Source organism: Gambusia affinis, linkage group LG02 (genome assembly GCF_019740435.1).
Source record: "Gambusia affinis linkage group LG02, SWU_Gaff_1.0, whole genome shotgun sequence".
In the NCBI taxonomy this organism is placed as follows: Eukaryota; Metazoa; Chordata; class Actinopteri; order Cyprinodontiformes; family Poeciliidae; genus Gambusia; species Gambusia affinis.
Window position 1 is genome coordinate 16,599,191 of NC_057869.1, and position 23,359 is coordinate 16,622,549.

The following is a 23,359-nucleotide window of genomic DNA, read 5'->3' on the forward strand; positions in this document are numbered from 1 at the left end:
ATTTGCAGTCTCCATAGAATTTATAGAACAAATTCTACTCGGGGAAAAATTATATTTCTTATTCTAATAAACGATCACCCAAGACAGAATAAAATAATTTACTCGGGAAATGTATCCGGAAAAGGATTTAGAACACTCCGAAAGTCATATTTCTTTGGAAAGTATTCATAGGTATTTCAAACAAAGCTATAACCGATCTCTTTACTCCGCATTTTCCAACTGGAAACCACATGGATCTGTGTTAAATCTTAAAAATACAACTGAACTTTCACAAAATATTAATTTTTAATATCTGAAGAACGTTTCCATTTTATATAATAAGTTGTACAAACACAATAAGGACTTTGTTGGATCACCAGTACAGTCCTTATGTACTCTTTCGAAATGACCGATTGAAGCATCAGCCTGTATGACAATTACAAATTGTGTTTGAATGTTATTCAAAATAACATTTCTATTTACACAACTATTTTTCCTGTCCTCAATCAAAATTTTAAATATTTCAAACAACATTCCATGCCATGTTAACAAATATCCAAATATATTTATAGAAGTTTATAGATTGTTGCAAACCGTAGTTCCTATCGTTGATATCTAAAATTGTCTAAGTCATCAAAACCCAGAAGCTTTCAACATTTACACATTACACTATATCTAGAAATTAAAGGTGTATGGCTCATCAAGCTCCAAGGCAAATTGCATACTATTCTGTATTTTGACAGTAGACATGGGTAAAATTATGTTGATGACTGTTAAAATCCAAAATGCAGCACTCAAATGGTTCATGTTTCTTCGTTGTAAACTTGTTGTGTTTTTCCAGCATGAACTTCATGCTTAAATGTGAATATTTTGTTCCTTTTATTAGGTTTATTTGCAACAAAAATCAAACCAGTGATTATTTCCATTTCCTATATTTTTATTTATGGTGAACTGGAAATAGCTTCTAAATGTGAGCTTAGAGCTGGCAGAAGCGACAAAAGATTCAAAGCATTTTATGAGGCATGTTTCAGTTTGAGTAAGTCACAATTAGATTATGCAAGACTTTATATTATTTTCACTAATTATTAATCTAACAAAATAATGCTTCCTAATTGCAATGTCTCACTGCCCATAATCTTTAGCTGCCATTAGATAATGGTTTTATAGCATGTCATACAATAATCTTCAGCTCTAGATATGAACACGACTGATTTACCTACAAGGACTTGTACAGTGAAAAGGAATTTGGCAACTAAATAAAGCAAACTACAGTGACTATGACTGTATTTCTGTTATTTTATGATGTTAAGGTCAGAAAAAAATGTCATTCTTTTTCCTCAGAAGAATAGCAGTTAGGCGACCACTTTCTTCTGACATTTGAGTCCGAACATATTGCAGAGTTTGATCAACATCAGGTCAACAATCTCCTCTTCTTCTGATGGCTGCAAGAACAAGAAGAATAACAGCATACTACAATATTAAGACATTTTGGGATTATGAATAATAACTTACCTTATGATGTATCTGTTCTTGACTGAATGCCACAAGAATAACAGAGATGAAGAGGTTCAGCACCACGAAAGTCATGAACACAATACAGGAACCAATAAGGAAAGCCCCGAGGACTGGATTGTAGTTCAGAACCTGGCAGATCAGAAGCAATGCATTTATAAAAGGGATCATCTGTCATTTACTACAGTTGGAACAGCCTTATACTAACCTCTTCATAGTTGAAAATACCAAGCTGCAAGCTGACAATAGTTTGTGCAGCATCAAGCAGAGTCCTATAAGAGTAAAGCTTCCACCCATACATCAGGTTGGACTGAAAAAAGAAGAGATACTGCCTGTTAGTTAGTGCTTTCAAGTGCAGTCTATTTGACAAAACGTAGGGGTTTGTTGAAACTTCAGCAAAGTGTTTATGTTAAGCGTGGGAAAGCCCTCACGGCAATGGAGTAAGCCAAGAACATTATGGTCATGACCACCAGGAAGCCTGAAATATCAGTCCAAGCTCGCTGCAGTGTGGCCGTGATCATGTGCAGCTTCGGGTTGAGTCTCAGCAGGTGCCACAGTTTGATTGTAGCCAGCAGAACCAGAAAGGCAATCAGATACCCAAGCACTGCATCTGCCTGGGCTATCTCATGGAAACTGGCAAATCTGGACACAAAAGAAAAAGAAGAAGCTCATGTTTAAAGCGTGTATTTAGTTTAAATTAGACCAATATAGTCTTTGATTTATGGAATAATTTTCTTTCATAACAAATAAATAAAAAAAGAAAATCTCCCCATCTCTTACTGGTGTTTGTTGTTCTGATAAAAATTTATATCCCTCCTTCCCAGTAAAGTTCTCTTGATGAAGACAGACAGTGCACCCCAGCTGAGGATTATTATCGCCAACTCCAACAGGTTCCACTTTATCTTGAAATAAGACCACTTCTGGCTCCTCATTAGCTTCCCCTATGAATAGAAAAATTAGTTTGTGTCAAACATCTAGGTGCATATGTGTTACAATACACATAATGTAGCAAGTATATTATGCTAATGTACCTGAATGAACATATAGTAGATAATGAAGAGAAAATAAGCAATTTCAGAGGCCATGACGAAGACGTGGAGGCCACCAGTTGACTGGTAAAGACGAACACCGTGAAGCTCACTGCGGAACTGGAAAGCTCCTGGATTCAAATTAAAGCACAAATGTCTTAGTTCTTGTTCAGCAGCTCAAACACAATATTTAAGCTGCACCTGAAGGGCTAACCAATAGCTGTGGTTTCCAGCATCAGCGTAGCAATGCAAAAGAGGTTCACATTTGCGTTGTACACAGTGAACTCAACAAAGATGGCTTGGGTGTACACATCCAACCAGGTGTTGTTATGGAGGTACCTGAGGATTCTAGAAAAACAAGGATGAAACAGGATTAATGTTGTGTTCTCCTATTTTGATTTGATAAATTGATCAAATATTTTAAAAATCTACCTTCTTGACCTCTGTAAGTCTGGCCCCAGATTGATGACAAAGCCACCTCCTCTGTAAAGCATGACCCTGCCCCAGATGGGAAATGCCCTCAGCTCACTCTGAGATCGGTACACCCATGGGCTGTGGGGGTTCAGTGATGTGTTGTCTCCTACAGACAGACTCCAACCTGGGCTATAGGAGCCCATGTCCTCTGACTCCCAGGAATAAGGAGTGTGACAGTCTGGGACAGACTCCTGCATGATGTGGGCAACGCGACATGAGTTTTTCTGCACTCTCACCTGGCGGAGACGAGCGCTACCCACCAGCTTTGAGTTTCCATCCGTAATAAAACCTGTCAGTTGAGAAGATGCACAAAGAGCATTAACATAGGAAATTTACCTATTAAACAATGTTAGTTCTGTCTAATTGGAACTACTTTGCTAAAATAAAATCTCTCTGATATACAACCCCATGTGTTAAAACCCTGGATCACTTCAAAAATCACAAATAAAATGAGTGCATAAATCCAGACTTTTCATGCAAGAACTAAATAAACATATCAAATGCTTAAACTAATAAATTGCACATATTTCAGAAAAAAAAATGCTAATTAGAATTCAATAGCAACAACAAATTTCACATGTTAGGAACATGGAAACAGGCCTGTCTAATAAATAGTTCTACTTATCAGGAGCTGTTGGCGAATTTTACATCTGATTAAATTAATCCACCAAATGCGAATAGGATGACTGGGCATAAAAACAGCTTAGGGATGCTGAATCGCTCAGAAGTAAATATGATCAGATGCTCATGAATGTGAAAAGGCTGAATGTTAAAAAAAGGTGGAACGCTGGGAAGCTTTTGAATATCCTTTTATCCATGTCTATCCATGGTTTATTAATAAATTTTAAGAATCTGGAAGTGCATATTTTTCTCTGCAAAAGGCTGAAAGTAAATATTGCATGCTACTTACACAGTGGGCCTCCAGACAGAAAAGCATTAAAAAAAAGTCAAATTCCTTTTTATGTAATCAAGCATGGGCAAAACAAAGCTCCCACAAATGACTGCTTGTAAACACAGTTTGTAAAAAAAACAAAAAAACAACAAAAAAACAACAAACAAACAAACAAAACAAAAAAACACAACAGAGCGTTTTTTTAACACCGTACCTGTTGTCTGTGGGATAGAAGTTTTGAATATGGGACATATTTTTTAAACCACAGATGCAATATCCTCCATGCTAAAGAACAGAGGGTCCAAACAGATTGGGTCATCATTCCTAATAGTATTGGAATGCTTCAGTGCTAACACCATGGGGATCTTACACATCTTGGAAACCCCCCCAAAATCTGGATATCATACAGGTTTTACAACATATGCTTCCACAAAAATAACTGTAGCATAGCATATTTTAGCAAGAAGTTGCTAAACTGCACACTGTATTGATTACAAAAGCATGACTCAAGAGTTTGGGCGCTGCACAGGACTGCGTGGGGTGCAAACCTCTGAGCAACTGAAAACATTTGTGTCTTATGAAACAAAAAAAAACTTTGTGGCAAAGAAAACCCAGGAATGTGGACCAACCCTTATTTTAAGACAAGAATGAGACAACATTTCTGTCTAAATATTACAAGAACCGGTCTTCTCAGTTTCCGGATGTTTATAGTGTGTTGTTTGTAAAAAAAACCAGGTGAATTCTTCACAAGGGTAAAAGTGGCCTCATCTCTGCTTTTTTGATCTTCTTTTTTTTTTTTTTTTTTTAGATATATCATCTTCAATTTCCAAATGTATTAATTCATTTTCAAAAGAAAGACAATCTTGTACATTAAACATCTGATACGTATTCAATGTTTAGTTGTACACAATAAATAGAACTATCCCTATGTGATCATTATATTGACATTCATTAAGATGTTGCACAACTAATTAGGAATTGAGGTTTTAAGTTCTTTAAAACTTAGATTGTTGACTTCATGATTTACAATATGCATAGTCATGTTCAATAAATTGAAATATTATTTCAGAGGTTTAAATAAATAAGTACTTTTAGAAAATAACCTTGTAATCTAATTTTCTAAAAAATGAAATGTGTTTTATTAGTTTTAAGCAGAAAAACATCATAATTAGCAGAAATAAAGACTTAAAAAGGTTTGTGCCTAATTAATCTATTAGGCAATAATGCATTTGATTATGGTGACTTGAGTTACTGAAATAAATGAACTTTTCAATAATCTAATTTCTTGAATGTGACTGCATGCTTTATAAGACACAATCATATTTATAAGAGATTGTCTTTCAATTCCAAATATTTTTAGTTTTCTTACGGCACTAAGAAAAACAAAACTTTACAAAAATTAAAAATAAGTCAGCCATTTTAAAAATCAACAGTACTAATGAACATACATAAATGTATATTCTTCAGCTTTGTGTTTGAAAAGACACATGTTGGCAATTCCATCACAGCAAAATGACCTGGGTAATCTCCGTAAAGGTTGCTCAGTAAGGTAGAGTTTGCCCAGTTGAACACGTCCTGAATGCTCATGGTGTTGGAGATTCCTTTGCTGAAGCTTTGTCGAATGTGTCGGCTCAGAAAATAAGCGTTAGGATCCCTCTGACCATATGCCACCAGGAGCAACACCCACATGAATCCCATGTAAGCTGCATCACAAACACGTTTTACATTCAGTCAGTCAAACTGTATTATTTTTATTATTAGCATAACTAATATTGCTGCAATCAGTGTAACTCTACCAAGAATCTCCCTGATGAGGCCAAAAACTTTCTGCTCCAGAATTAAGTTTTTCCTCATCCTCTCGATGTCAGTAGGAGGTGGTGGCTGGTAGAAACTACATGTGCTGTCTCTTCTAGCTACTTGCACTACATCAGGATCGTCTGAGGAAGAAAATGCATTCAGGGTACTGATATGTTTAAAATAATCTTTTCAACATTGTTAGTATTTTGTTAGTTTTAAAAATGAAGAACACAAACCTAGATGAGTGAGCTTCTCGTCTATCTGAGGTTCTCCAAATTCTTCCTGGTCAACTTTCTTCAGAACAAGAGCAAAGAAAGCAGCAAAACCAAGAACCTGGGACAAAATATTTTCAAACTTTACTTCAAAAGCACTTAAAATAAGTGATTGTAAAAACTTGTACCCTAATGGTCAATAACTGTTAAATTGGTATTTTGTGCATTTATTTCTGATTTCTTGGTGAAGTCTACATTTACTTTATCAAGGACACTGATTTTGTTGACCCTTGTTTTAGCTAAGTATTTCCATTGTTGTACGATATGATGCCTGTTTTAGAAGAATGCTCTTGCCTGTTTGCAAAAATGTAATTGTGTTGTTATATGTTTAGTAAGCATTTTATTACTTTATTGTATTAACTAAGCTGTTACTAAACCCAATAACCTATTGGCTATTTATTCAGAAAACTGAGAATTTAGTCAAACAGAAGAAAGCTTTTTCTTTCAGTCTGCTCTGCATCTTGCTACTTACCTTTAGAGGCTGGGTGATAAAGAGACTCTCAAAGAAGGACACCACCATGGAAATAAGCCAGTTTATAGACTGGTCCTTCCCATAAGTCAGCCCATACATCATAGTGAAGTATCCTGACACAGCACTGGTTGCAATGACCAAAATCCACCCAACAAACACAAACCACCATGGCAGCCCTCCCTGACTGCTCTTCTTTTCAGCGCTGCTGCTGATGCTTTCTTCAGGAGTAGGGCTGCGGTTCAGCTGATCTCCATCCAGCAGGAACTCCAAGTGACTCTTCATTCCTTGGACTTGCTGCATGGCCCTGTTGTAGCTGCTGGTGTTTGGAAAACGAGAAGGTCCGAGTAGACGAAGCTCCTTCTCGATATGACGCAGCTGCTTGTACAAGTATCGGCTTTTGTTGGTCTTCTTTTGAGCTTCATCAAAAGTCTTTTCTGGGCCCCCCCACGATCCGTTTTCTATAAAGAGTAACAGGATAAGGATGGCCAATTATATTTTAAACAATTTACAAAGAATTCAATTAATAAGAACACATTTCACCTTGTAGATTCACAGCACCCAAACTCAAGATCATGCTGTCTGCCTTGGAAATGTTTGAAAAGAAATCTCCAGCCATTTTGTTCTGCTGTCTAATGATGTCCTCCACCAGAGACAGCAGTGTGTTTATGTCTGCCTGCTGACCTGGATGGAGCTCAAAACGTGGCGGTGGACTCTTCATGGCCTTTGAGAGCGACTGTGCAATTCTCTTTATGTCCTAATGTATACATGCAAAGTAGTTAACACATACAGAAGAGACAGACTGCATAAACTCTTTGCATTTCTATGACTTCACCTTGATCACAGTGTCTGCAGTGATGTGCTTGATCTCTGTGGGAGGAGATGAAGTCTGTGAGGGAGAAACTCTAACTGTGTTGCCCTGTTTTAATCCTTCTGCCTTGGCAGCTTTGTCTCGCGGGCGAGTATTTCTGAAGATGCTGACGATAAGCAGATTGATGGGGAACATGATGATGGAACTTTGAAATCCAACCATAACCTGCTGCCAGGTGAACTCAATGTGACCTGCAACATAACGGTAGGTTTCAAGTTTAGTCTAATTTTATACAGTAAAGCAACAGGTAAAATATTTTACTAGGACTTTTATTTTTAATTTATTTTTTTCCCAGATTATGTAAAATGTAATGGTGGATCATGATTGTAAAAAATGGAAAATGTGATTTCTTCCTGCTGCATAACTTAATTAACTTCTTTGAGCAGAGGAAGCAAAGAGAACATGGAGAGGAATTGGAGAAAAACTAGGTTGAAGAATGGAAAGGATAATTATCACAACATCAGTGACAAACAAAACAAAGGTGGGGAATGCATTTGTGTTTAGTTTGTTCATTCTTTTAACACTGATTGAAATCAAGTGTAACTAAGTGCCTTCAGAAGTCAATTCTGAGGGTTTTGTGCATTTTATTTGTCTTTATATAAATTTAACTGTTCTGTGAATTTACAGGGGGTTGTTAGAAAACATTAATGAACAAACAGTATCATGAAGACCAAAAAACCCAGCAAACATGTCAGGGATACAATTTTAAGAACTTTAAGGAAGAATTACATTATAAAACCACTCCCAACACAGTACTGTTCAATCCATCATCCAAAAATGGGAAAGCATGACACAACTGCAAACCTACCAATACATGGCCACCCACCTAAACTAACAGGCTAGACAAGAAAAGCAATAATCAACAAAGCAGACAGGAGGGTTGTGGCAACTACAAACCCACCAAACGTTTCAAATTTGTATTTTGGAAGCTGTAAAACATCTGCAGGTTAAAGATTTCGTGATTTTTATGAAGATAAGGTTCAGCAAAAACCAAAAATAAAAATATTTTCCAGATGTGTTTAAGGGATTATGAAAGACTGACAATAGATATGTATGCAGCATACCTAAGTCCATGGTCTGTTCAGACGGGTCTGTGGGGATGCCCCAAAACATGACGCTCGTCAGCATGGTGCAGAGCAGAAGGGAAAAACAACACGACACTCGCTGCACACGTGTGAATGTGCTGCAGGATGGCCGGCTAATGACCGAGAACCAGATGTGCCCATCTTGAAAATCCTTGGCTGTCTTCATAAAAAATAAGTTACTAAAAAAAGAAACAGTGGGTAGGAATTACATCAACTCAAAATATCTAACTAATAGATAATGTTAGCTGTTTAATGCAGCTCTTACCTAAACCTCTTCAAATCTGACTCTGTTGCGACAGGAAAGACCTTGTCAAGCCAGCACTCAGCCATGTCTACAGCAAGCCAGGAGTTGCAGAGAAAGTGCCATTTCTGACCGGTTTCCAGATCCTGCACAATCACTCTATTCACATACCTGCACATTAAATTTAGAAAGAATACTTAAAAACCATTGCTTTTCAATTAACTAAAGCAGAACAGCACACAAGATCTACTCCTCTCACCAAGAAGGGTGGTCCCCTGAATTGTCGTGCCAGAGTCTTATGCTCTGCAGATCTCCAAGAGAAAAGTGTGTGGTCAACAGAAACATGTCCACCCCGCCCCTCTCAAACACAGGCTTTTCAGGGTCTGTCAGGTGGTGGGGTTCACTTTCTCCCTCTGTTCCCAGTAGAGTTATGGTAACCTAAAACACAGGCAGTCAGTCAGAGTAGAGTCTGAGAGGATTCAGTAATGCTTTCACCCACCTGAGAGGAAGTTGATGCACCGTGACGATGCCCTGTGTTAATAGTAAGCATGTAGCGATATTCTGCCAGAGGGTCGTTGTCCTCAAGAACTGTTATTTTGACCTGCAAGTGGATGGCAAGTAACAAAAGTTGCTTTGTAGTCAAATATGTTTGACAAATAAATCCTGAATATATTTGTCAACTCGGCACAGTTGAAATTTAAAAGGAAAAAAAATGTCTGAAGTTAAACCAAAATCTGATGAGAATGACCTTGGTGGAGTCCTGGATGTCTTTCCTGTGTGCCCATGCCACCACCAGTAGATAAGCAGCAAAAATGGAACCCACAAAGCACACCACTACCGGATTATTAGCAAATGTAGCAAAGAGTTCGGCAGTGCGGGTAACATCCACCAGGTTGGGCATGACAAAGAAAGAGCTGGCGAAGAATGTTAAGTGGTTACAGAGGCACTGAGTGACCAGCGGAGTGGTGAGTGGGCCGACCTGAGGGAACAAACAATACTAAGTTTCAGCTTTATACATTTACAAAGCAGTAACTATGAACTGCGTTGTTTTTCTGCACACCCTGCAGCCATCTTCACTCCACGAGGACTTGGTTTCATTCCAGTATTTGCACTGAGCAGCAATGGAAGTTACAGTAACTGTAGCATTGACGGATTTGATGCCAGGCTCAACAATCGGCTTTACAAGAAGGAAATGAACTCCAGCTCCTCCTGTTCGGTCCTTGGGACTCAGCAGCCACGTAAATTTTTCCTCTGTGTCAGGATGACAAACATTATTTGTTATTATTATAATGTTTTGCGTTTTACTGTCAACAGAAGATTTGAAATGTCTTTACAACCAAATCAAAATATGTGGCTTCAGTACCTTCATTTACATTCTGAAGTGGGAGTTGAGTCTTGGCCACATAACTCTTCTCATGTGGGTAAACTTTATATCCAAGGAAAACCATGAAGGATATGTCTTGAGATGGCTCCAGTTTTAGCACCAGGGTCACCTCTGGTGATGGTATGTCAATCATTAATGTGCTGAAATTGGCAAGGTCAAGGACCGTGCTGTTCTGCTCTCCAACGTCAAGCCTGGGCAGAAGAATCTGAAATCCCAGAATATATATGCATAAAAAATATTCTCCAAATTCAATTTACTATAAAAGATGCAGAAAGGTTTGTGATGTGACCTCTATTTCCTTCGGCAGGTTTTCAACAGGTATGACTGTGCTGTTCAGTCTGGTGAAAGACAGCGATGCCACAGTTCCTGTGATGTTTTCCTCCTTCCAAGCGAATGGGTTTTTCTCAAAGCTCATCATCTAGACGGGCAGAGCATAATGACAAATCATTCGGTCAGATTTTGTTTACACTTTGGTTACTTTAGAGGTTGTCTACAAATCTGAATTTATTTGGCAATTACCATAAATTCTGAAAGCACACTCACACAAATGTGGGTACATACAAATAAAAAAATATAGTAAATTGAAACAGAAGGTTGCCTGTATGTCACAGACTTTGCAATGATGGCTCAAATTGTGCAAGAGCAACACAGATGTATACTGTATCCTGTAATAAGGTTAGCCTATCAATTACTTTTTATACTTTCTAAACTGTTTTGAAAGGCTTCTGATAGTTCTCCAGACTTTCTGCTGATCTGGAACTCCTTTTTGGCACCCAGTTCTTCAACCAGACTGTGACAAAATATTATGCAAAAAAAAAAAAAAAAAAAAAAAAAACTAGAAAAGTGGAAAATGTGAGACAAAAAAACCCAAAATAACTTTCAGGTTTAATACAGTCATCTACAGTATCAGTAAAATAACATCCAGTAAAAACCTGACAACAGACCAGCAAAAGGCTTCATCCATCAAATTGTGTTACCTCTGGCATTCTTCACCAATCTAACAAAAGGCATTGGGAGTAAACTTGTGTCTTCCTATCCTACTGAAATGTGTGTATGAATAAAGCAAACTGATCTACAGCCATTCAAGTTAGAGCAAAAGAGCCCAACTGGCTGACCTGTGCCTGCAGAATAATCACTCAAAGTTACTTCAAAAGATTCAGACAAAGTCTCTGAAAGCAAAATATACAATGGGACCTGAGAAAAGACATTTCTACCAGATTTCAATAAGGAAACCAATCAATGCCTTTTGGCATTCCAGCTAAAAAATAGATACAAAATACTTTGTCTGATTGTGACCTTGAGGCTGTGTTTGCCTCTGCAAAAAACAAAAAAACCAAAACAAAACAAAAAAACAACAACACACTTTTCAACTTTTCTCCTGTGAGAACACACTTACTCTGATGTCTACTGACTCCCCTGGAGAGACAAGTCCAGCTGGTAGTGAGGGAATGGAAAAGCTGGAGGAGCCTTTCTTCTGGACATATATGTGCTGCATCTGCATGTCGTCCGAGGATATCCTTCATGAAACAGAATGAATTAAGGAAAATAAAAACAGTATTTATTGATGTCAGTTCTGTTGAGTGCCAATAATCCTTTACCTGTTGACATACACACTGATCTGACCAGAATCAATGACCGCAGGCTTTGCATCCAGCTGCTTGTTATTCAGCAAAGCACTCTGAAGATTGTTGATCCCAGCCAGAAGAAAATCTGAAACTTTTTTCTAAGTATGATATTATGTTTGTTAGACACCATATATACGGTAAGTAAAAAGAATCACATATATGCATCTATGAAGACTTTTTTCATACATTTGATGAAACATTCAGAATATTACTAGCTGCTTCAACTATTGGTGTAGCTGCCTGTAAAATATCTTCATCTCCACTTTCAGATGGCTTGGTGGCCATTGTCTTGAGGGAGGAGCTGAGGTTAACCAACAATGAACCAGCTTCTTCCTGAAGAAGGCAGAAAACAAACTGAATCATAAGCATGAGTAGCACAGAGTCAAGTCAAATTCAAAATAAAACATTTAACAGTCCACAATAATGAGGTGAGTGAGAAATTTTTCTTTAAATTTAATTCAGTCAAACAAACTGAGGGGTAAACTGCTTTCTATAAAAGTAATTCACTCTGGCGTAGACGTAGACATAAACTAAAGCCTAGTAAATCTGAATGAACCTTAAAAGGACATAGATGTAGCATTTAAAATTAGAAGGTATGTTACCTAAAGGTACACGAGCTTTGAAATATCCTTGTAGTTATTATTATTATTTATTTTTTGGTGACTATGGATTCCTACCATCTTTGTCAATACAGACCATTGCAAAAATATTCATATTTGTTTAACCTTTTTTCACTTTGACTCCTTGCAACTCCAAACTTCAACGTATTTCAGTGGAATGTTTTGTGACAAACTGATAAAGTAACGCATCACATTTAAACGAGATGAAAACAAAATGGGATTTTCCACAAATTACAAAATACAAATCTAACAAGTGTTGTTTGCACTTATATTCAACCGCATTTAGAAGGTATGTTCTAAATGAGTACAAGTGCAATGTAACGTAACAACTGCTCTAAGAAGTCACAACTAGAGTCAAATCATATGTAATTTAATTTCACCGGTGTTCTCTGAAGGTTCTCAGAAGTTAATTAGAAAATGTGGTTTATTATGAAAAACCAGAATCACAATAAGCAAGGAACACAGCAAGAAGGTCAGGGAGAAAGCTTGAGAAGGTTGAAGCAGAGTTAGATTATAAAACAGTATCCTAAGCACTGGAATTTTGTTCGAGAACTGTTTAATTAAACTTTTGAAACAGAAACAGTATTTGATAACTAAAACCTTCTTGCTGCAAGGCAGCAATGCTACCAACTGCACCACTGAAAATTTGTGACTTAAAAGACTTTTTGAGTGAAAAGTCTGACTGAGATTGAATTATTTTGCAAAGAAGAATTAAACATTTTTGTCTCAAGACTGTCAAAGCTGTTAGAGACATAACTCAAAAAGATATGCAGCAGTAAACAATGGTTTATGATAGATTTACTCTGAGGGATTTTTAATTATTTTTAATTTCCTATTTATACTTTTCCTTCACTTCTCAAGCATGATAAAATGTGAAAATAGTTCAAGGAGTAAAAATTGGACACAGGGACATTACATCTCAAAACACATTCCTGTAATAATTTCCTTTTTGTTTAACTGCACTGCTGACTGATTACTAAATGCATTACATGGTAATAAATATTGTACTCTAAGGTGGTCTACTGTACTTGAGCAGCAGGACTCAGCTCATCTGATATCTGTGTTAATCCAGCCACAGCCTCGGCCGTCACTTGAACTTCCCGAGTCGTGCTGCTGGGCCTGTCCTGCAGAACTGCTGTCATCTTGGTCAACATTTGCTCACGGAGCTACAATATTTAGACAAAAAAGGAAGATATTAATAATATCAAACAAATTCTGAAGCTGGATTTGAATGCAACTGGGACCTTACTTTCATACCTTTGCTTTTGCATCCTTCTGATCTTGCCCAGTCTCTGAATTCAGCATGTCCGAAACAGAAGTGAATACCTGTCCGATTGCCTCACCAGAGAGCAGACCCTGATGCTCCAGCTGATCTACAGTGTCTTCCACTGCAGACTGCAGAGATGGTATGGAGGTACTGGAGTTACTTTTCAATACCTTGGAAAAACATATTCAGTTTATTCAGCTAGTCAAGGTCATGGACTTCTGCACTCATGTTTAGTTGAAGGTTTTTCATTTGTATTGGAAAACAACAAACCTGAGTTGCAACAGTTGCAGTAGCTGTTGTCTGTTGATTTTTCATTGTCACAACTACAGACACAACGTGATTGTTCTTCTCATCTCCCAGAGGCAAGAAGATTGGTTTTACCACGTTGGTATTACTGCAACGCAAATGTTTGCCTTAAAGATAAATGAATTTGTATTAGCTGTGTTTATTTATCAGTAATCTTATCTATTTGAACCTAAACAAAAACACCAAACTTTGTGTCTTATTCACCATGTTGTAACAATCTACTACCATTTTGCTTAGCAACATATTTACCATCTATGTATCAAAGAATGATAAAATGACTCGTCACCTGTGTTTGTCTTGAAACAATAAATACAGCCTGTGGAGCAGAGAGATGTCGACTGGCAGGTAATTTCAAAAGCATCAAGCACAGTTCCTGAGTGTGGAGAGATGCTGCATGTAGGGGCATCAGGAGCATCAGTAGGCGCTGCTGTTTCCAGACCTCGTGGTGGAATAATGTACTTGGCAAAACCAAGGACGTTCTCACCTGAAATAAAAAGAAACTGATTATAAACGTCAGCTTATATTTGAAAGGCCTATTTGGTGTAATATGAAGTCATGTGCAATGAAGTAAAAAGAAAACACCATAAGCAATCACGTTGATGTTGCGCTGTATGCTCCTCGAAAATTTTAGATATTGGCTGGAAACTGTGTATTCAGTGCTGCCGTGTTGTTTTTCAATGGGAGGGCTTGTTCCTGCTTTGGTGTAACATTCACTGAAATCACCCTGAAGAATAAAAAAAAGTTATTATTCGTTTGTAAAAAGATACTGAATTTTATAAGTAATAAATTAAACTTGCCGTTAATGGTTTGGGATCTTGAATAAACCAAACTACATCTGGGCACATAGTATCACAGCTGAGACTTAGCTTTGCATCTTCTTCCATGGTTAAGGAATCACAGTTATCACAACTGAAAGCGCCAAAGGTGAATAGATTTACAAACAGCTATAAGATGAAACTATCAAAAATGAGCAAAACTATTTAGAAACAACCAGCTTATTTAATATTTCTGAAGCTTTTCACCTGATTGCAACGTCTTGAAATTCATTTATAGGAGCAACGCTGATGCATTTAGATGCTTGGGCAACATCCACCCATTTCCTAAACCATGTTCTTTGCCTTACAGTCAAAGTGTATTCAACAATTTCAAATGGATAGGGAAGGCAATCATTTTCAATAATGTGACTTTTACCCCTTGTTGCATTTCTGCAAGAGCAATTTCCTCCTGCAATGTAAAAGACAAAACAAAATGGTGTTATGGGGAAATAGAGGAAAAACAGCAACAACACAAATATATCAAGCTAAATGTTAGGAGAGTTTTCTAGAACCTTTTGAACCAGTAAGCGGGTCATTGGGTATATAAAAACAAATATAATATCTCACTTTCAAATACCTGCACACAGTAAGCCCTTATTATGGCTTTGCTGAGAACAGAGTATTTTTCTTTGTGAGGTGTGTAGACAGAAACAAAACTGTGTGGCAACTAAACAGTGCACCAAGCTTTCTGATCACCCTCTACAGCACTGATGAAAAAGAAGCACCCGAAACAAACATGTGAATGAGATACTAACTGCAAACCTCACTCTAAATGACCAGTGATAAAATGACTTTAAAACAACCGATGACCATTAGTTGCGAGTGAATGATCGTTTAACTTACGACATTGCCACTCAAATATCAGTCCATTGCTCTTCAACGATTCAGCACCAATTACATTCAGCTCAATGGTCTGACTGCGGTCAACCTGCTTATCAGGAGAAGCTGTTATTTCCAAGCCACCTGGGATTTTAGAGTCTTCTTTCTGCAGATGACAACAAAGCAACAAAATACATGCATTTTTTTATATATTTATTTATCTAGAAAAAATATCTAGAAAGGGAAAAAATTACCACTAACTGAATTAAAACATACTGTATTTCCCTCTTGGTAATTCTGGCAAGCTTGAAGTATTTTCATTAAATCCACTTCCAGCTGAGAAGTTGAAAGGACATTCACAGCTTGGACCTTCACTTGAAAAAGCTCTGTGTAGGAAAAAATATATATTTAAGCTGAAACGATTTGAAACAGTTGTGTTTTTAATGAAACTATTCTTAAGGCATACCTTCCAGTGGGCTTGAGAATGTGTAATTATGCAGGCTGTTATTTAGCATGTTTCTGGTCTCAGTCAGCGTGTCTCTAAACCCAGTGAGATCAAAACGCAGTTCCACTGGGGCTCCTCGCTCCAATGACACACCGATTGTGAGATTCTGAGAGTCTGGACATGCATCCAACTCTGCCATCACTGAGGCCTGCAGGCCGACTACAGGTTCCAGCAGGCACAGCACAATATCAGTGGACGCGGAGTGAGGTGTGACTCCGTTAGATGCTGCTACGGTCAGATTGTTGCAGCCATGCTTAAGGCTTTCCAATACAGTCCCCTCCAGTGTGATGTTGTGAGGTGTGATGCCCGAGTCCACTGAAAAATTTGCAATCTGACTATCATTGTAATGAACTGTGTAGGAAACACTTGTACCTTGGGAAAAAGGAGAAATTGATCAGCACAATTCTTTTAAAAAATGTTGATCATAAATATTGGTCTACCCTTAAAAATGTTACTCAACTCCATTTACATTTGTAGGTTATTTTACAAGACAAACAGGTCAAACTCATATCTAATTATACTCAGCAGACTCTAATTGTGAAAAATGACTCACCTGTTTCTAACCCAAGCTGAAGCTGAAGAGGGCTGCCATATAGTATGTTGCATTTGGTGCCATCTGTTGTCACATTGCTGCCATAACACTTAGCCACTCTGAACTCTCCAACAGGCTCCTGAATTGTTATAGTTTTCTGAGCTGTGACGTGCCAGTCACTGGTAGTGCACTCAACCACAACGACAAACACACCAGGCTGCTGAAATCTGTGTATGATGGAGGACTCTGTCCTGTGACCCGAAAAAGAGACGATGCCTTTACAGTTCTTTAAGGGTGGGTTTAAATACAACAATATCATCTTCTGAGCTCATCATGCAAACTATTTATCAGCATAATGAGAAGCATTCTTGTGAACGACTGTGTTTTTTGTAAGAAACCACACAACTATTGCAATTAAAGGTACATTTATTTTAAAGCTTTTTAAATATATTTACTAGCACAGCCAATTAAGGTGGATGGCTCAATAGTGTTATTTGCCCATCACCCCGAGAGATTTATTTAATCCTTAAGATTAGGACCAGCAGATATAAACTTTAATAACTAACTATGGATATAAAGTGTCTGGCTACACAGTGTTACTTACTCTTCTGGATTGTATGGATCAATGATGTGGCCGTCTCCAGCATCCACGGTGCAAGTTAAGTTTCCGTGAAATGGATGAAGCAGCCACTTCACAGTGATGGTGACGTTATCAACAACAGATGCCAGGTTAGTCACCAATAAGCGAAGTCCTGAAATGGTTCAACATAACCAACACTTGTGAAAACAACTATTTCACAAGCATCACCAGGACACATGAAAAGATATGATGCTTTTACTTTTGAGAACACAATCTGTTTAGTGTTTCTCTGATGTTTTTACTTTGTAAAAGATGCCTCAGTGTAAATAAACACCGATAAGAACACTGCATAAAAATAGATAGAGTATGCTTAGGGGTTAACATCAGTGGAAGTGTATGTATTGTATCTGACCATCCTTGCAGCGGTATTCTACAGAGAGATAACTTCGCATCAGGGGACACGGCTCAGTCAAGGAGTTCAGATCCAGTGGAGCCTGGCAGGCCTGCAGTCCACGACAATGAGCTGAACAGAGAACGTTGGAAAATTAAGAATGGGGCACAAAATGCGTGCAGCATCAAAAAGCATAGTTCATATGTTTAGCAAATAAATGCGTGTCTGTATAAATGTTACCAGCAAAATCAATTATTTGAACGTCAAAGTAGAAACACACCACAGACCATCTATTTAGCTCGTCCAGCAGGGCTTAGATTTATCCAAAGATATTTTGTCTGAATCCATAAAATATATGTATTTTTGCTATTTACTTATTTATTTACTATTTATTTATCTTCAGGGTTTTTTCTTGCCTGTTAAGTAATTTTTTAAAAATGTTTGCGAAGGATATACAATGCAAATACAAAATGCAATTTTTCTTTAAAAGAACTGTTGCTGATCATTCAAGGCTGCTAACATACAATATATTTCAAAAATAAACTGCAGTCTACTCCATTATACATACATATATATTTACATTAGAATGTCTTCATGAATTTCTGTATCTATTTAAGAAAAAAATTTTTACATATTGACTCTTCTACCTGTTACTGATTCCAGAACATTAATCCAGCTACATTCCTCCTGGGAGAATGTGGGTAAATCTGTGAAGTGGGGTCGGCAATAGTGAACAGTTTTTCGCCCGTAGAAGGCATCTTCAATCTCTAGAACCTGGCCCGAACCACATTGTAGTGTCGCATTTTGGCCTTCACATGCAACTGTTCTTCCAAAATCTGCAAAGAAAAATTATACAATTTAGCATAAATCTTCTTGGAACTACCACAGCAAGCCTGTCTGGAACTGGAAACTGCAGGAACAGAAGCTTCACTGTCACATCAAGGTGGTGTTAAATCATCGTGCACTTAGACATTTCCAACCAAGAAGCTCAAATCTTAAAGCCTTGTATTTGAAAAGCAATTCAGCAATTCTGGGGACTCCAAAGCGCTCTGTTCTACAATCAGTCATACACACATTCATTTGTTACAAGTTGTGTCGGTGCATTTCAGAAAGTAGGAAAGGAATATTAAAACTCAAAATCAAAACAATTTAGGTGTGAAAGGAACATACCAAATTGGCAGATGAAGTTCAGTTCCTGCGTACAATTTTCTGTGGCCGTCCACTGGAATCCTGTGTCTCTCACGATGTATCCACATGTTGCCCGGGCCTCTGGTAAGTTTACCCAGTTACTATAGCTGACATCTGAACCATCCAACCATGCAAGAGAACCTGGGAAAAGAAAAAACAAAAAACAAAAAAAAAACCAACGGCAATTACTTAATCAAAGCTTACGTGTCAGTATATGGAAAATTGGAAAATTCCATGAAAAAACAAAAACAAATGACAAATTATCCACATTTGTCAGTGAATAAACCCTACTACTAACAATGCTAATGATGGCTGCTGAGATTACAGCTGAAGTCATTGTGTTCAGATCTAAAGTACATAATCCACCTACATCATCAGTGAAGTGTTAGATTTGTTGCTTTAATATTAAGCATCCGCAATCTTATGAAAAAGCATTTTTAATAGAAAGCATGAAAAGCCAAGCACGAAAATATTTACCGACTACCATGTTAATAAACTTCAAAGTTCACTCATCCGCTTACCTTCAGTGGGAGAGACATCCAGTGTGAGGTTTGGAGAAGCAGGTGCCAGCCCCAGCCACCAATCCTTATCCGGCTCTAGGTGTGTTTGGAGGAACTGCTGCGTTTCATCATTCAAGATGAAGACCAGGTGTCCCCCACCTCGCTCACACCACCCCTCAGCTCTCAAAAAGGAAAACTGCAAACCCACAAATTCATAGCAAGCTCCCTCAAAGGCTGTCTGGTGTTTAGAACATGAAATAACTTCTTCCAACTCAGCATGACAGCTGGAGGCGAAGAAGAAGACCACCAAAGCGTATGTGGTCAGAGAGACTTTGCCCATCTCTGTGCTCTGATCAGCTTCTATTGCAGCTCAGTGGCTTTAAAGGTTTCTTACGGCAGCACTTTGGACAAGGAGGGACACCCCGCTTTGTGGTCTGCCCATAATTCTTGAGCACAAATAGTGCCCACACATGTATGAAAAGAGGTAAGATTGCTCTGTCAATAAGTCCTGACTGCTCCTCTGCCTCCATGACTGAAGGTGCCACAAGCTGCAGAGAGAGATAAGCCTCACATTCACAACAACCCCACTAATGAATCTCAATCTGGTAATTAAAAATCTGATTTTGTTTATAGGGTTATTTTCCAAATGTAAAATTTAGAATATCAATTTTCACTTCTATAGTGAAATTTTTATTGCTTTTTTCTCCAGTCTGAGCAAGCAAATGGTAATATGGACAGACTGTATGAACAGCTTTTTTCTTTGCCACAAAAGTATAATCTGTCTCTGGGTTGTTATGTAATAGCACTATACAAATAAATGTGCCTGTAAAATTTGATAGTCCAGCTCCAATTGATAGCATTGTTTTGGATAAATATCCTGAGCACTCTTGGAAGCAGAGATTAGATTGGCAACAGTAGCTACTGTTCCCTTTGTATTGGTCCCATGTAGCTAAGGTGAAAGATTTAGATGGTTTTGCACTTTATATAGGGGACCCATATTCCAAACTAGAACTAGACAACTCAATCCACACCATGCTTTACCGTTACCGAGTAGAGATTAGGCTTCAACATTAACTGGAAAGTCTTTGGCAAGCTTTACAGAAATTTCTCAAGATTGAGAACTAAGATTATAATCAGACACCAGAAAGAGAGAGAGAGAGAAAAAAAGATAATTTTACAGAGGTTTGGCTACAAATCTGCAAGAATACTCCATTTCAAATTCTTTAACATGGCAAGATTTCTGCTGAAAAAAAAATAAAATAAATCTAATCAGGTTTTTTTTATTGCTAAGTAAAAATTGAGACTAGGTAGTTTACAGTTCTCTTGCCAAAAGGAAACTATGAAGCTCTTTATAAATATTACAAATCTGAACATGCAGATTTTGACTTTCCAATAAGTCTCCAGAAGGAGAAACTGGGGAAAAAAATGGGATTGTTTTACAGCCAAAGACTTGCAACAGTTAACCACAGTGAATCTGAAACATTTGTGCTACCCTGATATTTTCCTTTTTTGGGACTCTAAACAGTAAGATGTTTGTAAAGCATAATGGTTGCCTTGTCATGTTCATCTTTGCATTAAAAAAAACAAAAACACTTTTCTCCAGAAGGAATGCCACACTGTGGCATGATCAAAGTCACATGAGATTAAGCATTTCCCCTTCACCCCCTCTCATTTCTACCACTTGGGTTTGAAAAGTTATTGCTGCAGCTTTGGTCTAGTAAATAGATCCAATATTCCCTCCAAGTGCAGGAAGTCAGAAACAGATCAACATGTTTAAACAAACATTTATTTAGGGTAAAGGCTCAGATCAGCTTCATGGGCATGCAGCAGTTCTTCTGATGAAATTATGCCATTAATGTTCCCTTCAGTTTTGTGCCAGGGTAAATGTGGTGATTAGAGTGTCCTTTTTGCTCATTTCCTGGGAATAACTATGAATGGGCCCAGAGTCAAAGTATCACAAACATCATCTGAAAGACAAAAATATGAAGAGTAATGAAATATTGGCTCATCAGTTGCTATTGATGATAAGCTAGCTGTAAATATGACTTGCCTTTAGATGTCCATTTACTGCAAATACCATTGCAACACTGACAAACACCATCAGGTCCATCCACATTCTTCCAGCTGAAATGCATACATGAGCAGTTTACACATTTATGACATTTGATCAGAAAGTAGTTTTTCCAGTCCTGTGACACTCGCAGGATTTCGCAATTAACATCTACATTACCCTGTACACTGTGCAAGTTACTGATTTTTAAAGAATAAATGGGCAATTCATTCATATGCATTACACTTAGCCTAAGTGTAATGCACATTTCACTGCCAGGACATTCCTGACTTAATGCCTGCATACAGTCTTCCTAATTATTGAGGGCATGAAAATTCAAAGGTCAATACAAGTAAGAATTGTATTAAAAAGTTTCACACTTAGTTTGGGATAGGGGAAGCCTCTTAATCCTCAAAGGGAAACTCACCTCGAATTAATGTAATTGCAGAATTTATTTGTGGGGCTGCTCTTCCACAGCTGGCGTGTAGCTTTAACCTCACAAGTTACAAATACCTATGTAGCAGAAAGAGCCCATAAAATCTCCTATTTTACAGTTAACATTGTCAAAATATAACATTATATAAAAAGCTTCACAGTGTTCCTCAAGTCATCTTGAAACAAGAACGCATCAAACTGGAATTGAAGTGAACTGGTTGTCGATCTGGGTTTGAAGACTGAATTTACACCTCCATCTCTGGCATCAACAAAGCAGCTGAAGAACAAACATGCATTTCCAACTTAAATCAACATCCAAGACAAGCCCCAATCCAGCTTTATGAACTTTGTTACCCATAGTTTTCAATGAAGCAATATCTGGGTACTGATGTAGAATCAGGAGTCAGAGTGGCAACACAGAAGTTAATGAAAAGCTTCCTTTGCTCCAGACCAGTGTACAAGACCTCGAGGTGCAGGGGGTCACCAAGGTAAACTGTGTTGGAATACTTCTCACCTGACCAGTCATCTGTATGCAAACACAAGAAACAATCATGTCCTGTCCCAGTCAGGAGAAAGCCATTTAAAGAAAAATAAATAAAATAGAAAAATACCAGTTTTCAGCCTCAGAGAAAAGGGAGAGCTTCCCATAGGAAGCCTTGAAAAAATGGAAACAGATAAGGGTTGCTGCTGGACAGTGCTGCTCACAGAGTGGACCCTGAAAAACAAGTGGATTCAAAAATCTTCCTTTTCAGAGAGACTGAAAAGTACAGGCTACCTTTTGTAACGGCAAGAAACTGGAACAACAGCTTCAGTAGCCCTTGTGATGCCCAGAGAACCAACGGCTGGAGAAAGTATCAAGTTGTTTGAGTAGATCAAATTGTTGCCAGTAACCTAGAAATGAGGGAAGAAAGTGGCCAAACGTAACATTTTAGTTCAGATAGCCTATCATGATCCCATAAGTGTGAGCAGCTTACCATTAATTTAGAGCCACAGTCCTTTAGGTCAGCTTCTATAATATATTCTCCATCACCAGCATCAACAGCTTGGCACTGTTTGTTCTTCCAGTACTTGGCATCTCCCAAAAATAGCTCTTGTGGGGACACTAGACGACCATTGTTGTAGAAGTTAGCCTGGATGAAAATGATCATGGAAACTTCAGTGCACTCCAATCGGACAGTGGTTTTGATGTCAGGGTTTGGTCTGCTGAAGTCTTCCAGGCTAACAGTTTTATATTCCCTTCCTTCAGCATCAATCATTGGACCTTCTTTTAGAGTTCTAATAGCATCTGAGACGCTAAAAACTAAGGATACAATCAGCAGCAAAACCACAGAAAAATCTGCAAACCCCATAGTGACCTTGTCCTGTGGCAAGACACCCAGAAGAACATTCAGCTGGACCCACACACTAAGGAGAAAAAGACATTTCTAAATTAATGATCTAGCTCACTCTGCCTCTCAGAGGTATTTCCATTCAGCAAAACTAAATCATCTGGGAAAAACAGCTGAAAGCAATCACTGATCAGTTAATGGAGGAGGAGTTATCATTTATCGGGACAAGTTCATTTTGTACATTTATTATTAAAACATTTTTAAACATTTGTTAAGGTATCATAAGTGAGATTTAAAAAAAATTTTAGATTATTTTTAAGTGCAAGTATTTTTTATTCTTGGAAGATGATTTTGAATTATAAAGAACAATGTTCACAAATTGCTTTATGACTTT

The 23,359-nt window shown here is 37.8% G+C and overlaps 2 protein-coding genes across 2 annotated transcripts; both read right to left on the bottom strand.

The window, feature by feature from the left end:
* Nucleotides 1-968: 968 nt before the first annotated feature.
* On the bottom strand, nucleotides 969-19,492 carry pkd1l2a (polycystic kidney disease 1 like 2a). The gene is made up of 41 exons (XM_044099542.1): nucleotides 19,174-19,492; nucleotides 18,635-18,793; nucleotides 18,112-18,300; nucleotides 17,486-17,596; nucleotides 17,098-17,245; nucleotides 16,515-16,744; nucleotides 15,923-16,333; nucleotides 15,733-15,842; nucleotides 15,481-15,622; nucleotides 14,845-15,046; nucleotides 14,620-14,731; nucleotides 14,405-14,546; nucleotides 14,109-14,306; nucleotides 13,787-13,929; nucleotides 13,507-13,686; nucleotides 13,278-13,415; nucleotides 11,816-11,962; nucleotides 11,603-11,727; nucleotides 11,401-11,521; nucleotides 10,294-10,422; nucleotides 9,984-10,209; nucleotides 9,681-9,871; nucleotides 9,369-9,599; nucleotides 9,120-9,221; nucleotides 8,880-9,058; nucleotides 8,645-8,791; nucleotides 8,359-8,558; nucleotides 7,259-7,485; nucleotides 6,967-7,180; nucleotides 6,427-6,884; nucleotides 5,919-6,015; nucleotides 5,682-5,822; nucleotides 5,403-5,588; nucleotides 2,952-3,282; nucleotides 2,734-2,867; nucleotides 2,523-2,650; nucleotides 2,272-2,432; nucleotides 1,923-2,133; nucleotides 1,700-1,801; nucleotides 1,492-1,623; nucleotides 969-1,421 (listed from the first exon to the last, which is right to left on the bottom strand). Exons 1-41 carry the CDS (start codon nucleotides 19,490-19,492, stop codon nucleotides 1,332-1,334), a joined length of 7,344 nt encoding a protein of 2,447 aa, XP_043955477.1. The 3' UTR covers nucleotides 969-1,331.
* A 1,426-nt stretch (nucleotides 19,493-20,918) lies between these two features.
* Nucleotides 20,919-23,159, bottom strand: LOC122821537 (zona pellucida sperm-binding protein 3-like). The gene is made up of 8 exons (XM_044099558.1): nucleotides 22,612-23,159; nucleotides 22,413-22,528; nucleotides 22,249-22,352; nucleotides 21,992-22,163; nucleotides 21,797-21,914; nucleotides 21,630-21,715; nucleotides 21,203-21,276; nucleotides 20,919-21,119 (listed from the first exon to the last, which is right to left on the bottom strand). The coding sequence occupies exons 1-8, from the start codon at nucleotides 22,984-22,986 to the stop codon at nucleotides 21,064-21,066; spliced, it is 1,101 nt and encodes a 366-aa protein (XP_043955493.1). The 5' UTR covers nucleotides 22,987-23,159; the 3' UTR covers nucleotides 20,919-21,063.
* Between the last annotated feature and the right edge of the window lie 200 nt (nucleotides 23,160-23,359).